This window comes from Diorhabda sublineata, chromosome X (genome assembly GCF_026230105.1).
Source record: "Diorhabda sublineata isolate icDioSubl1.1 chromosome X, icDioSubl1.1, whole genome shotgun sequence".
Lineage (NCBI taxonomy): Eukaryota > Metazoa > Arthropoda > Insecta > Coleoptera > Chrysomelidae > Diorhabda > Diorhabda sublineata.
In genome coordinates, this window is record NC_079485.1 from 10,627,698 (window position 1) to 10,645,199 (window position 17,502).

Genomic DNA, 17,502 nt, shown 5'->3' on the forward strand with positions numbered 1-17,502 from the left:
GGTCTGATCTGAGCCCATTTTGTACCCCTTTCGTCTATTAGAATTTCGATGGTCTTTTATCTGACGCAAATAATCTTGTCGCCATCAAACTATCCTTGACGATTCGGTTATTGCCATCCATTGCAACCAAGTTCTCCTTATATAAACTATCCTACGTATAAAATCTTGGGTAGCTTTTTTAACTTATTTCAGTTTTTCTTTACATGTTTTTCGATTATTTTTAATAATGATAATGATAAAGGCAAGTTTCATCACTACACAGAATATTTGAAATCACAAAGAAAACGATACATGTTCTTTTTGGTGCATTGTCAAATTTTCATGACTAAAAGTTTTAAAATCAAACTAAAGGACCATTATTATATTTGTGTTGTCCAAATATTTATTCCAATGAAATTTTAATGAGCAGTAAAGGAATATATTTAGTTGTCCTTATAATTGGTAGTTCTTTCTAAATTATTCCACAGAATGTGATTCAGAGCTATTCCAATTGTTCCAGGATTGGATAAAATTCAAATTTAGATGTCATTGACCGATATTATTTGAACAATCTGGATATGAATTAGACTGGCTTGACATGGATATCAGTTAGTATAGTATAAATCATATTCAGCTGCCCAGGTTTGGTTGACTCGTGCACAGACTACAGTTGACTAAACATTGACAAATTGAGTCTATAACTCAAATTAATGCGGTCTCAATCCGAGGCTCTAGATAAGCATTATCCACATTATTTGAGGACATGTCAAAATGAACAGATTAGACTTAAATCACGATACTAAATTTGTACTTTATGACTATTAAATTGGAATCTGCCTGAAAAAGTTATTTCCTGAAAGCATTAACTAAAAACAGTAAACCTCAATTATATTTACCAATCTTCTATCATCCATACAGTCACTAACAACATTAAAAATAACTGAATATAATTGTGCCTCCGGCCAACTAATGATTATCGGTATTGCACTTAGCCATTAGTAACTATCAGTATAAGTCCATTTTTTGTCGAAATTGAACGTCCTATCTCTGGATTAAGCTGTTTTTATTTTACTATATTTTCAATATCTACCCTCTATAACTGCGTGAAATACACTAAAATATCTTTTTACACAATTGGTAAAATAAATTTGGTTACATCAAATGGCCTTAGGAAAATCGAAATTTGATGAAAAATATCAACTTTCAAATAACTTAATGATATTCACTGTAATATTAACATTATACGGATATTTTTTGTGTAGCGTTTTAAAAGTCGATAATTTTTTTAAAAAGAATAACATGTTTAGTTTTTGTCGTCGTTGTCCCAATTTACTGATAAATGACATCAAGTCAACTGAAATTTTACCTCAGATCGCATACTGGCAATATTTTGTCTTCGCCTATTGATGAGAAATACCACCTTAATGTACAAGAAAATATTAATCAAGTTTTTCATAATAATTCCACTATTTTATTTCAATTAATTTTCGTTGGTTTTTATCTTTATGTTCATATTTTATAGAAATACTTTAAAACAAGAAACTATTATTATTAAAAAAAAAACATGGCGGTCAACTTTTAGAAACTTACACAAAGCCTTTATAGATTATCTTAATGAGCGAGCACATGTCATAAATTTATATTTTACATGAATAAATTGCTAATTTAACATCTGAAACCAACGACCTTGATATTTTCTTACAATTTCAACAAATAAAAAATGTAAATAAAACAAGCCCGACAGCGAATAGGTATGCCTTTTTTATTTACCAGTATTTATATTTGCATAATCATTCCAATGGAATGATTTAACTAAATAGACTAATAAAGTAGTTGATTAAATTTAAAAACATCTTGTAGTGATTTTCACAATTAGTATTATATTTGATATCAAAATATAACACAAAACAGCATACGTGAACCACAAGAGAATTGAAAGTTTCAATTAAAGACATAGAGGGAAAAGTGAAAGTCTATTTAAATATAGCATCCCTTTCAAAGAATATAATAGTAATATTGAATGAACCAGGCATTATTTTGAGAAATTATTGGAAGAAGAATGGCCTTAGAAATATGAACGGTCAAGTATGTTATTGTTTTCATTTGCTGGACTCGTACTGTAAAATCCAAATTTGCAACCTTTAAAAAGGTCAAAAACGATGGAATCATCTGCGATAAGTTTAATAGCATATTACGTAACAAGAGTTGTAAGTGAAATTTTCATGCGTAATAGGCTTACAACTCGTGAAACTTACTATACTTTTTCTACGCCCATTCATAGCCCCATACTTGAAAGAAATTGTATAATATGCTACCTACATTTAGGGGCATCACTCTTTCAAACCGAAATATATCTCCCTAATGCTAAAAGTTTTTATGTTTTTTTATTGACTAAATTTGTGTAAATAGACCAAATAAAGTCTTACGTAAATAAAAATTTGATTGTAAATTAATTAAATCAAGAAGTTTAAGTTTTCTTCTCAAAATGCACGTGTTATGATATCTCATTACGTGCATGTTATTGTTAAGGGAATGTTGACAGTGCGATTTTCGACGTTTACAGACATGAGCGTAAAAAATATTTTTCCATCAATATTATGCTTGAATCATACGAATAGAAGAACATATTTCAGAACTCAATCAAGAATATTCGTTTTTGATAAAAAGTTTCTGCATTTCTATTTTAGTAGATGAGAAAGTGGACGCTCCTACCCACTCACCTTGAAATTATAATGATTACCTTCATTCTAAACTACATTAATTTCCCATAAAAATATCGCATTCATCAAAGAATGAACACATTCCTAAAAACATAAATTTATTGATTTGAATTTTATTGATATCGTTATAATGAGAAGAAGTCATCAAGTTTTTATTCATCCATACTGATTTCAGTTAATTAAGACTAATTATTTATGGCTTAATTATTTGTGTTTGTATTGAAACTTTAAAATTGTAAAGTGTTGAGAGGGGTAACGAAAGCTTGTAACTAAATTGTGTTGGGTTTATACACATTTATGTAAAAACATGCATTAAGTCAAAATATACAATCATAATATTTACAAATCAGCTTTAACATTATATGGCTAACTTGAAATCTATTTGCTAGAGATTCAGCTAATCAAAGATATTTCATAAGATGAGTATGAAGAATTACCTACGTTCAAAAAATATATAATTTTAGAATTTTTGTCAAATTACATTTCCGAGTATTAGCCATGCCATAACTATGCTCTTCTAGTTAATCTTTTTATTTCATGTACACCAATTGTTTTGAATTCACATCTCAAGATTCTGATTCTTTTGTCTTGATTTGATTTCAATATAATATTTCTATTTCGTTTTAAACTTAAATATAACAACCTCACTAATAAACTATTATTTTTTTACGTACCCATTCTTTTCATGCACTCGTTCTAATACCTATACGTTATCAAAAGGTTTATGATACAATGGTATTCTCCATCCTTCGTATAGCTTTCTAATAGACTTTCGATAGACGGTATTCCAGTTTCTATACTTTCAAATGCCTTTTTTTTGTTCACGTATTTAACGAAAATAAATACTATATCTTCGTATTGCGGTTCAAGTGAGCCAAATAATAATTGTGATGTTCTATTCATGCCCTTTATATCAAATTCAGAAGTGATTACAAGAAAATATTAATAGTCTAATTAATTGGATTTCAATGTCCCTACACAAATTTGGATTAAATCCATTAATGGATATTACGATAATTATCTTTATGTTGTTTAATGGTAACATATGATTTGTCATTGGTATTCCGATAAATTCTTTATTTTCTATTATATCTTTTCTATATTCATATTTCAAATGGCTCTTCTTCTGTTCCTTACACATGTCTCATCGTCGAAATTCCTCATTCCATTTCTTCTTATCACTATTTCCATTCACCCTGAAAAATCAATGTCCATAGCACGTATTTATACTTGTCTGTCAATTACTTGGTTCTTCGAAGGTCTCTTTAGTAAATTTATTGTTAAATATGTTTTTTTATATAAATTCTTTTGTTCATATTTCGTGTTTCACATAAGATTTTCAAGCATTCTTCTTATTTTCTCCTCAGTGAGTTTACCTTCTCGCTACATTACAAATAAATTTTGATTTCGATTTGAGCCTATTCACTTCCATTCTCTCGATTTTTTGCTATGTATACATTTCTTATTTCTGTATTAAATTTCTACATATCAATGATTTACCTATATTTTCTCTAAACAAGAATTCACGAACTTCTTTTGCTATGTAATTTTATGATAATTAAATCATTTAAAGTTAGCTGGAGAGAGATCAACGATGTATCTATTTAATTGTGAGAAGAATTTGAAATAAATAATAATACTATTTCAAAGGAAATACATCATTATTTTTGGTTATTAATGGACTATTACTTGAAATGTTTGTAACTGATAATTAATTTATTGTAATGCATATCAAAGGCGCCGGCATTTTTTATTTTGTAATGGGTTTTCACGATTAGTACAAACAAGATCATGGATTAATCGATTAGCGTTTTTAGTATCCTTTGAATTTGCCGCTGAGAGTGACAATTACTTTGTTGTCGAAACTTGCTTGCTTTCAGATTTTACGAAAATACGTTACATTAATGATCTCAGTGAAATTTGAAAACGTACCACCCTATGAATTTCAGTCCCTATGTGAATAATACAGTTAATAATATTTATAATATTTTTCTTTTCGATTATAAATTGTTTAAAAAATTGAATCCTTCAGTCAAAATCCTCAACAAAAAGCTGAATGTCAATTTGCAAGTGAGATTAATTCAACTTTATTGCTTTTCTTAATGTGCCTTAAGACATGTCACACTGCAAAATTATGTGAAGGGTTCTGTAGTAAAGGTACCTCAAATGATGCCTCGGATATTTTTCAAGGGTTTACTTCCGAATAGCATCCCAAACCTATCATCATGAAACTCCGTATAAACTTTTATTTTATTTGAGAATTTAATGAATCAAGACAATATCAAGATAATACGTTTTAATAACAAAGACTTAACAATAGTTTTCTTGAGGAACAACTTATATGTTGGAGAAATCATTTAATTGTTTGACAGCTTATGATTGGTACTGATTTTCGCACTATGTCATTGAACTTGTGTAATCGCGCTTCATTATAATTCGGCGGCGTTGTTCGGAAGTACAGTTTCTTTTACTAAACATTGTTGACATCCTTCTTAAACATTCTCCATATTTTCCATAAGTAAAAAAAATATTGTTTAAATAAAATAAAAACACGCTTTTAGCAATAATTAAAAAAAATAAAATGTAAAAAATTATTCTTGGCATAAGAATAAAATTACGGATGAAAAAGTTTATGTTATTATCATAAAATCTAGGGGTGCTACGTATGACATTTTAAAACTAATTTTGCGTTTTTTAGATCTGAGTTTAATTCCCAGTCCCAGGACTGTCCAAATTATTTTTTCGATTATTGAAAATTATTCACTGAGAGTATTCACATTTATTTTCCATTGTTCCTTTCTTTTCCCATTTTCTTAATGAACTCGAAATAGCTCTCTACCGTAAGTTGAACGGTAGCATTTCTCGATGGGGTTTCTTATGTAGGTGACGTGTATCTAGTATAATTTTAATGGTACAGCTTCTAGCGGATAACAAAAATCTGGGGTCGATTCCTATTTCCTTTATTCTACAATTTTCCATTTACCAAAGTGGTGATAAGTTTTTACTAGCCTCATTACGACACATAGATTTAGCTTAAAAATATCATAGAAAGAACCCCACGCTTTTATAATAATTACATTAGTTGTCTCATCCGTAATTTTCTTATTTTTTTACTTTTTAGTTAAGTTATTGCCATTTTTTTTAGATTGTTTAAACTATAACTTTTAGTATAACTAAATTTACTTTTTAAAATAACTAACTCTAAAAGCGTGTTTCGCAGTGTTTTTAAACTGCATTTTATTTATAATAAACTATAATTAATAAAGGATACCAAAAGGAATTTATGAATCCTAGCGAATGTAATCAGGATAGTTAAATATTTTTTTCAAATTACTGCATTGTTTGTCAGTAATTGACAAGTGTGCAAAGTTTAAATTAAGTATGTTCCCTGAAAGTAGGGCAAAATCGAGGCCAAAAAGTCAGTTTCAAACGTACAGGTGAAACTGATAATAAAAGCGTGGAATAATAACTTCAGCTCTTTGTCGAAACCTAAACACCATATAAATAAATAAACGCTCAATATTTAACGCAAAACACTGATGTTACAATAAAATAATTTTGGTTAGGTTAGGTTAGGTCAGGTTAAGTTAGGACCTGTAGGAATAACAAAATTCTAGATTAGATAAATTTCATTCTTTTTCAAAATAAATTTGAAATTTCCTTATTAATTTAATTTGTTTGGTAATAGAAAATCGATAGTATGTAACACGACTTCATTTTAATGCATAAAAATAAAGAGTCTGAGCTTTTTCTCAATGCCCAATATCAAAAGTTTATTTAACAATAACTTATTAGCGAAAATTTGCTTTTTACTATTTATTAAATTCATATTTATCACTTTCGATTCGATTTCTGAAACTTCATATAATGTTTTTACAAAAACATTCTATTTGATATACTATTGTTCACGCTTTCATAGTCAATTCTAATTATAATTAGATCGATTTTATTATTTAATGTTAAACAGTTATATAACTATATAACAACATATGTTTCAATGAGATGCACAATATTTATAATCTTACTACAAATAACTCTTCGACAACTAACTTATATTGTCTTATAATGATAAATAAATTTCTCCTATATTCGGGGCTACCGCTAATTTAAATGAAATCTACAATTAATACCATCTGTTTTTAATTTAATTATTGAATCCCCAAAATTAAATTCTCAAATAACGTTTGTTAGATTATTTTCCCACTACAACACTCCAGTCTAAATTACAAATGAAATACTTTTAATTAGTTAATTGTTATCGAGTGATAGTAAATTTCACTTTTATGTTTTTCTATGTTAATATTTACTATGTGTAAAGTCTCTCTCTGTTTTATCTTCCAAGTACTTTTGGTCAATCTTTTTGTACGTATTAGGGTGTTATGTACAGTGCGACCCAAAAGATATATTGTGTCCCCTTTTCTGGTTGTGTCAATAGGGATCGGTGTTTCAACTGGTCTATTAATCCCACTCCTCTAAAAAAGTTCAGAAATTGTCATTCCCTCAAACTGCAAGAGATCTCTGTTTTCTATTTCATACGCTCCTGGGTGTAATGCTCTGGAGTAGCCTGATAGCTCCAGAGAATACATAATAGTATCTGTACATTGCATTCTCTGCTAAACCTAGCGTCTTCAGGTGTCCATTGAGGAACACAATGCCTTAGCAAGACTCCTTTCAGTAATCGTGAGCTGGTCTTACCTAAGTTCATACCGTCAACAGATCTTCCCTGGTTATAGTTTTCCAGGATGTCTTTGCCTGTCTTAACCCCTGTAGATTGTTTCAGTATCTGGTTTTACCCCCATCTACCTCATGTTCCAATGCTTTTTCTATTATTCTCTAGCTCATACCACAAAAAGATTCAAGTCCTATGAAGGGTTTATCCGTCCATATTTTGAAGAATCTGTAAGCTATTTCGTTTCCCTCCACTCTGTAGTATCCCGAAAATTGTAAGATAAGTTTGTTCTGTTTCTCTAGCTCATTCAACTTGTCCAGACATTCCCAACCTAGCTTGGATTTTATGATATTGGAGCTTAAAGCTTGGCTATTGGACTATATTACGATTTCTTTTTTGCGATCATTCCTTTCTAGGTTAAACTGGATATATTTGCCAATTGTATATATTTCTGCTTGAAAAATACTTGGTGCTTTGCCCAGAATTTCAGAGTTCTTAGTTCTAGGCCCGTACACTCCTATTCCACTTACGTCTGCTGTTTTGGAGCCATCCCTATATCATTTGGTACCATTTCTTTTAATTTCCAATATGGTGTTTTGGATCCCATTTACTTCTACAGCTTAGTTTCAAGAAGAAATGTTTCTTAAAACTAAACTCTTTTGGTATCTCATTCTGAAGCATATCCCATATTTATTCATTTTTTGAGGACGGTGTATACTTATTGATTTCTTCTCTAAACATTCAGAGCCACGCTATCCAATACTATATGGAGATGTGGGAGATTTAGAATCACGTCTAGTGTATCTGTTGGACATTATCTCATGGCCCCGGCTGCACATATGCAAACCAGTCTATTGGTCTCACAATTGCCACAGTAGAATATTTGGGTTACAACTCGAATTCCTTTAGGGTTTTCGTGGCTTTAGTGATTATCTCGAGTTTGTTCCAGAGAAGTTTACTATCTAGTGTGAGACTCAGATATTTTTCTTCTGTTTTTCTTTCAATGGCTTGTCCGTCTAGCTTGATAGGCTTGAGATTGAGTTCCCTCGTATTCGTATAATATATAATATATATAATATATATAATATATATATATATATGTATATATATATATATATATATATATATATATATATATATATTCGTATAAGAGTTCGTCTACTACTAGCTCCACATAAGTGGAGGAAAGTAATTTACATTTATTACGTAATTTGCGAATGTCATCTCTTGAAATTAATAAAAATCTTTTCTGGGAGTAAAATCACAATCTTGCTAATTTAGTTTCTTTCATTTCAGAGCGTAATGGAGCGATTTCCTGCAAATTCGATTCAAGAACCGAGCGCATTCATGAGTCAAGATCCCATGGATATGTATAACAATATTTTAGTCTTCATTGTTACAAACTCAAATCAGTCACACCCTCCAGAGATGCATATATTTCAGGTAAGTTTTTGAATAATACATGCATTGATGGAACGTATTTAAAATTATTCGAAAAACAAATCATTGCAAGAATTTGTATTAAGAAATTATTTTTTCAAAAAGAACGATGCTTGAAGCTACGATGAGATAAGAATTTACACTTTTTGTGTTTACTGGTTCATTTTTGGAAAATAATTTTAGTTATTTCTGACGAATGAATGTGAAGAATGTGAGATATATTATTTACAGGTACCTCAAGGGAAATGTTCATGTTTGGTCTTCGCAAATATTTGTCAACTAAAAATTATTATCAATAGATATGAAGCTAAAAAATGTTATGTAGTTATTTATTCTAAACTAGAATAGTAAATGACCGGATTGCTGGTCATTGTCAATTCCAGTATTCGATTGAATTTATTTGCCTTGGATATGTTTACTAATTAATGTATCACTTCAATCTAAATATGTTTCATATATTTTATACCTATATTAATTATTCACTAATTCAAAAAATTATCACAAAATAATTTTGTTGTAAAAGAACTAGCAGATAAAAACGGCATTAATTTTAAAGTATCTCGATCTGATCATTATAAACGGAAACAATCATGAAATTTTAAATTATGAGAAAAAATAAATAAGGTCTCGTTCATAAATTAATATTAAATTCTTATGAACTAATGAATGATGTTAGTTAGATGTTAGTGAAATTTTGTTATTTAATTATAAAGTTTTCTTAATGTGTCCAATCATTGTCGAGGTACTAGAGGTACGCAACGCGTGTAAAAAGGTTAGAAACCACTAACCTAATAGCTGAACGCTTCTGCTGTGGAAAGTAGTTTTTTTATAAAATGAAATACAAAAATTTGTAACTGTTTCAGGAAGTAATGATTTTTATTAATTAAAAGTACGGTGTATATTCGTTAACAGTTAGTTGAATAATGATTTTCCACTACTTAAATGATACTCTTACTTCATGACAATTACTTCCTACTTTTAGAGCTTATAAAATTATACAACAATAAGGCTTTAGTGAGAATACTTTTATGTTATAGTACTAATGCAAGTCTTGGAAAACAGTAGATAAGATAAATGTCGCAATTGAATTAATTTTTATTAGATATTTGAAAGATGATATCACAGAATACTCTCATTGAGATAACTCTTGATGATATCTGTCAATATTTTAATATTCACACAATATTATTTTTTAACATTACCTCGAGTGTAAACAATTTATCAATAATGAATAATTGATTAAAAAATTTGCATTGTATTGTATAAAAATGCATATTATTCCCTAACTAAATAAATAACTTTTATTATAAGAGCAGCTCTAATAATTACAATTTCAAAAAAAGCTGTTTTTATAAGTAAACAAAATTTCGTTATCACGCAGATTAAAATATAGAATTGAATATAGAATATTCGGTAATTTTCTACTTTCGCGATCCCCTTGTTTATTGGCTGTAGAAAATCGAAAAATCACCTAATTTCGATGAAATATTTTTTAAAATCTTCGTTTTTACGGAGGATTTATAAAAAAAATATGGGAAATATCTCACCTGGAGATTTCATATGTTTTTATCACTTTAAATGTGATCATAAACGCACTTCTTCGCATATAATCGTTCATAACTTTTTTACAAAGCATCAAACGCAGTTCATTTATTTTTTTGTTAATCTACACAAAAAAAAGAACATTTTATCTGTAACCTTAGTAAGGTACCATATTTTTAATGGTGAAAATTTTCAATTTTTCAAAGTTAATTTTTAATATTGTACACTTGATTACAATAAGTGATTTTATGAATGTTTCTGTTCATATAACTTGAATGATTACTTAATAAAAAAGGTACAAACGATTATATGTAAGAAAAGGTCATTTTTAAGAGAAATTATTATTATTTTTAATTGTAAGAACATGATAAATCAACATTTTTGTATAAGTTTTTTTTCAATTTGTTCATTTTTTGTGTAGATTATGAAAAAAAATATAACAACTTCATTTGATTATTTGGAAAAAAGTTATCGACAATTATACGTGAACGAGTGTATTTTCATGAACCGATATAAGTTTTAATTTTTTCTTATTCCCTTAATTTTTTTCATCCGTCGTAAAAACTAAGATTAAAAAAAATTCATCGAAATTGGATGATTTTTCGATGATTTTCCAGAGCGAAAGTATAAAAATACCGAATATTCTTCCATGCCTAAGAATTTATCAAATTAATCTCTTGTTGTTTGAGGGGATTGAGAGAAGAGATTCATCAAAATTTAATTTTTTTGTGGTAGAACAAAGTTTTTAATAATAAAAATCAAAATAAGTTATATACTTCTCCGAAAGAATATTGTACAAACACTTAAATAAATATTTCTCTCACATTCAAAACTATTCCGTGGCTATTAAGCTTACATTCTCACGTCCTCTTAATGAACGTTTGATGAATCTATTAAGAATAATGGCCTGCTTTTTATTAATAATTTTTTTAATTATAATTTTATAACTTTATTTAAATTCCATAACTGCTATTTATTTTTCAGTGCCAAAGTATTTCAGCTCAAGATTTGGTCGAAGATTTGAAAGAGCTACGAATGGGTAAAGCATTGACAAGAAGTCGTAAAAGCAGTATCCCTCCCCCGACTCATAAACCTCCTCAAAGTGTTATTAGTCCATCTAGAGATGTAACACGGGATTATCACGGATCAGATTCTGAACTTACCGCAAATAATGATGATTCGAGTTCAACAACTAGTGAAAAATACGAGAGAGATGTTACTATCCTTAATCACTGTTTCGATGATATTGAAAAGTTTATAGCGAGACTTCAACATGCAGCTGCAGCTGCCAGAGAACTTGAACGTCGAAGAAAAACAAGGAAAAGTAAGAAAAGAGACATGGGTGATGGAATGTTGACAATGAGAACAAAGCCTCCACCAGAAAAAGAATTTGTTGATATTTTCCAGAAATTCAAACTTTCGTTCAACTTGTTAGCTAAATTGAAAGCACATATCCATGATCCAAATGCTCCAGAATTGGTTCATTTTCTCTTCACACCTCTAGCTTTGATTGTTGAAGCTTCGCATGATACCTATTTTGATCAGCATATACCACACAACGTAATTTCTCCTTTGCTAACGAGAGAAGCTGTTAACTTATTAATGAATTGTGTTACAAGTAAAGAAACAGAATTGTGGCATTCACTGGGAAGCGCATGGCTGATACCAAGGTAAGTTTATTAAACTTTTATAATAGTATCAATATTTACATATATACATAGTTTCAATAGTTTTATTCCAAATATATGCAATTTTTAATATCGGTTGCAATTTTATATATTTTTGGGAGTTTCACTAATAAAGATGTTAAAAATTTAACTCCGTTTTCCTATTTTTTTGTCACCTTACAACTGTTAAGGCTTACTTGCTTTCAACTATATATGTAATACTTCTATAGGGACAGTTTCTATAAGTGGAAGCTGTTCCGACTAAGGAAGACAGAATAGCAATGATTTCTCTATCTTCCGAGGTTCCAGCTCGGTTCTGCGCATTCTCAAGCATGTGCAGTATAGATAAAGTGTCTCGAACTAAAGAGAAAATGAGTATTATCGGCACCGTAACGTAGGGATGTTTTTTCTCATACTAATTATAGTAATATTACATATATGCTTTTAACCACGTATCGAAAAGACCGTCCTGGAAACGGTTCACAAACGATACGTAAGTCGATTAGAACACAAAACAGAATCGTTCGTATAACGATAACATCGTTACCGTACCAAGGACGGTTTTTTGATGGGTTGGAACAAACCTAATACCACCGAAATGTAATGAAATACATTCATCGTCTTCCTTATTTCATCTATAAAAAAGTGGTTTTATGGAAACATTATTTAATAATTTATCAATTATTTCATTATTGACGCCTATGTAACGTAACAATTAAAACAATTTCTTCGTAAATTAATTTTTTTCAATTTGCTTTCAAAAACTTGGTATGTACTCGTACATATCTCATAACAGAGACTTGAAATTTGTTTTTCGAACACTTCAAAACGTCGGACATTTATTGAGGACCGATGACAATTCCCTTTAATAAATTCTTACCATTATCCTTGTCTGGTAGACTAGGAAAGTATGTGACGAATGTGGACTCCATTTTTTCCACTTTTAGCGATCAGATAAATCGGAAGTTTCGCATAATTTTCAATGACTAGTGACAATACACCAAGTTAATAATTTTGTCACATATTCCTAATTAGTGGCTTAGTAAATATTTACTGTCGTATGATGGCGTGGAATTATTAGAAACATTTATCGATTGGAAATTGTCATTCTGAGTTATCGTCGACTGTTCATAAAATGCAAGGCTCTGCGGTTGATCGTGCTGTTCTTGATCCTGCTATTGGACATGCTTACGTAGTAACATTTATACGAGTACTTCTTTATATGGCAAATAAACGCAATTGCTAAAAATCGACAGAGTCCCGTGTAACGATTAGATTAGATAGAAATGATTAATATAATATAATATAATAAAATAAATCACGAGAAAATTAATCCCACTTTTTCAAAAGCGTGGTATGCTTAATATTAATCGTTATAATTTCTTACAATCTGTATTTCGTAATGCAGAGTTAGTTGAAAAAATCTCGTGCCAAGTACTTCACGCTTTTAGAACATTGAGAATACTAATTTCATCATTATCATTTTATTCCCATATTTTTCACTTTTTAGTTGTCTACAAAGGCCTATTTTTTTATTTTTTGCAAACTATAATGTATATGGTCAATGTTTAGAAATAAGCAATTGATAGAAAGATTAACTTTTGTAGAGATCAATACAAGGGTAACGTAATAGCCTATCATCCGGTTTTTATGGATGGATGGTCACCAGAATATCCGGTCGTGGATGAAACGGAGATCAAATCTTATCAACATGATCAGTATAGCGGAGAGTATGGAGATTATCCCTCTTCAAGTCAAGATGTGTACGAGAGAAGTAATTCTCATCAAAAAGATATAACAACAACACTAGGTAATGTGTTCATATGAAAAATTTACCCTTTATAAGTGACGAAATTTTGAAATTTTTTGTTACATTCAAATTAACCCTTTCTTAAAATTTAAAAAACCTTTATTTTATTTGTAATACTTGTACAGTAATAAAAAAATCAATTTCCCATATGTCAATTATCAACCGAGTTCTTTAAACAAAAAAGCATGAATTTATGATTATTGCAACTAAAAATATTTCAGTTGATATCTCAATATTATTTAATGATTAACATTAAATTATGAGGTGTATGAAATCTTGTCTGGGTTGAAATACTAGCAAAGAAATATCATTTCTGAACACATACATGCTGAAGCCAGGTAGAAGATCAACCTGAGATTGTTTTAATATGTACAGAACTTGTGATTTTGTGAAAAAGTCAGCAATGAAATTTGCCTATTTTTAGGTGAAAGTACACGAAGTGACATTTCGGTGGACTCAATTGAGAGAAATGGGGAAGAAAGGGGCTTTGGAAGGAACCAAGAAAGCTTTTTGGAAGACCTTCAAAATAGAGGGGCAACCATTGTCCAAGTTACATATCCACGAACAGCTAATAACGATAAAGAATTAACTGTCGTTAGAGGAGAGTTTTTAGAGGTATGAAATCGCTGGAAATTTGTTTTAAGTTTATGTCATATTCGATTTTTCAAATTACGTATTTTGTAGTAATAATATGGTTTATTTTAATTTTAGATTTTAGACGACAGTAGAAAATGGTGGAAAGCCAGAAATAGTAGAGGACAAGTTGCTCACGTTCCACATACAATAGTCACTCCTTATGTTTTCAATAACCCCTTGTATACCCATAATTACAGAAGGACTGTGAGTACTTAATTATAAAAATATTTATTACATTATACGCATTCCGAAAGTCATACACAACGGAGTTAAATAAATTCGATTTTTTTTAAATTGTTAATTCATTAAAAAAATCACTTAGCACAGTCAAGGATAAATTAGACTAAAATTTAAATCCTGAAATAATTATAACCAGTACTAGTGCCTATTTGAACATCATCTGGTGGATGATGTTGCATAAACAGAAGTTATATGTTGAATGGTCTCTGATATTTGTTGGCACTTTCTACATTTATCAGATTGAGTGAGTGAGTGAGTGAGATCTAAATAACATGTTTGTAGTTATTCGTATTAATAACTTGATCCTTAATAGCCATGGTTGGTTGAGGTCGTGATGATGTCCACCGTGTAGTGCCTTTTATGACCATTGTTCCAGCTTCTCGGTGTCTATTATTGTTACTGTTATTTTATTTTTCGTTGCCCATTAGCATTTTATTGTCCATTTTATCTTTAATAATTAGTTTAATAACATACATAAGTCATCAGATTTCCTCAAATATAATAAAATTATTTTTGTTTTTTTTAGGATTCTCCAGTAGAGAGATTTTCCAGAGACCATAGCACGCAAGATCATTCCCCTACATCAAAAACTAATACAGATTGGATTAGAAATGAAAGGATCGGTAAGAAAGGAGAATTCCGCTATTTCTGAGAGTGCAGCTTTCATAGCATTTTGTTTGCTTTTTATGTCTATTTCTTTTGTGTTTGTTTGATTCTTCAAGCTAAATGGGGCTGTTTACGATAAGTTACAATTCATTTTGTTGTTTTACACTAAGATCTTAATGTATATCTTTATCGCAGTAGTGGGAAAAGCTTATAAATTCACTTTGAATCTAAAAACTGCCAGTACCTCATGAAAATAATTTTAATAATTTTTTTATAATAATTATAGAGACTAATATCATATAAATTATATCAACAAAGTACATTCAGATTTAGTGTTGTATATCATTCAACATTAATAATAACATAGAAGTTTCACTCTCACATTCGATTTTGGTCGGATTTCTTATCTTTATTCGTAAAACAATAAATCCAAGTATCTTCTAATTCTCCAGGTTGTTTATTTTCTTATTCATTATTGCATTTCATATAGTATACACGTTGAATATAGAATAATTCATGTTAACAATTACAAGCAATATCATGGTAGAAATTTCTGAAGAAATCTCTCAACATAAAACTTCATATTAGTTATTATTAGGTATTTGTAATCTTTTTAATACATGTACTAAGGCTTCCAAAGTATTTAGCGAATATTCTAAACATTATTTACATCTAGATCTAATTAATTGCCAAGTAATTTTGTTTCATAATTGGTATTATCCTTCAATAGTCTTTTTCATATTATCCTAGAAAAATTCCATGCTTTCATCATATTTTAAAATCATTCCAATCATCACAGCTTGTTCATAATAAATAGAGGAAGTATATCCAATAGATTATTTCTGAAGTTACTTCCTTTAGAACAGAACTTCTGCTTTAATTCTTGAATGTATTAAATCAAATATCCGTTTCTTGTTTAATGTAGGTTGCTTGTAAGGTTCAAAGTAGTTGCTCTGCTTGAACCTTAGACTATAAGGAATTATCCTGTTCAATTGCAACTATTTGTGATTCAGGCCTGATGTCTGTTGGACAGATTTTTTACTACCACCACACAAACACTCAAACGAACGCACTTTGATGCTGGCCTAACCAAGTTATCTTTTTCAGAAACGTCTGCTAGACAGTGAGTGTTAGTGTGGTGTTATTACAAGTCCTGTTTAGAATGAATATTTCAGAAATTACAATTTAGTAGTAATTTATATTGCAATAAATTTTTTCGATTACTGAATCGGTTGTCTATTAAGCAGAGGTACTCACAATGTCAAAAAAGCAACAAAATTAAAGTTATTTCAAACAAATACAATAATGGATTCACTGTTCACATTAATTGGTGAATACAAGTTATGAACATTGCTCACCACAGAAAGAATCATTGTTTCATTACATGAATAAGTTATGTAATTTTTTAGTCTAGGTGTATTATGAAATTCCACTTATGTATGTATATATTTTGATTATTTTTTAATATTTGTCTTTGTATGAATTTTTGTACTAACTCAAAGTAATACGTAAATATCAATTTGTATACAATATATTATACAAATGAATAAATTTATTTACCAATATATTGTTTATTTCATCATTTCTGTAGATATTATATATAATTGCATTTTTTTGTAAAATTCTAAGAAAAACCAACTCATCTTATATTTGGTTCAAAGTATAGTTGTTGGCTTTAATCTAACTTCTTATTATAATCCGTCCATTGTCGTTTTGAAACTGAACAGTGATCCTGATTACTTTTTGTACATATATGATCGTATTAATCCAATCATAGTTTCCGGATAGCCTCAATGTATACTTTTAAAAACATAGCCAATGTCAATAATATAATTTCCTAGAATTTTATAACGGAATTTGTGGATCTTTTTTTAATGTGCCATTAATACTAAGGGAAGTTGCCTATATGTTTACCTAACTGGGTGAGATAATTTCCGCTCGGAGATAAATAAATAAAATTTAATTTACTAGTTTTTTGCCATTAACAATAAATTTTAAATATGATCTATAATATATTATGTAATAAAAAGTACATAAAATGTGTTGTAGCAAAATTAGTACACATCTACATTGTAGAAACAATTTAGTTTGAGATAGAAAATGCAAAAATTTTAATTTAACAAAAAATACATTTATTACAAACTTTTTGGATTTTCAATAGTACTTAAATAGATTTTACTACAACAAAGGTTA

The 17,502-nt window shown here is 29.3% G+C and overlaps 1 protein-coding gene across 3 annotated transcripts in view; it reads left to right on the top strand.

Annotated features, from left to right (window-relative positions):
* The window catches only part of LOC130451761 (epidermal growth factor receptor kinase substrate 8-like), a 44,069-nt gene that overhangs the window by 20,874 nt on the left and 5,693 nt on the right, over window positions 1–17,502 (top strand). For all 3 annotated transcript variants that reach the window (XM_056790985.1, XM_056790984.1, XM_056790986.1), the window contains exons 3-8: window positions 8,665–8,811; window positions 11,335–12,020; window positions 13,625–13,827; window positions 14,252–14,442; window positions 14,539–14,667; window positions 15,230–15,326. In XM_056790985.1, the coding sequence (XP_056646963.1) occupies window positions 8,665–8,811; window positions 11,335–12,020; window positions 13,625–13,827; window positions 14,252–14,442; window positions 14,539–14,667; window positions 15,230–15,326 (1,453 nt within the window). The remainder of the gene's footprint in view (window positions 1–8,664; window positions 8,812–11,334; window positions 12,021–13,624; window positions 13,828–14,251; window positions 14,443–14,538; window positions 14,668–15,229; window positions 15,327–17,502) is intronic.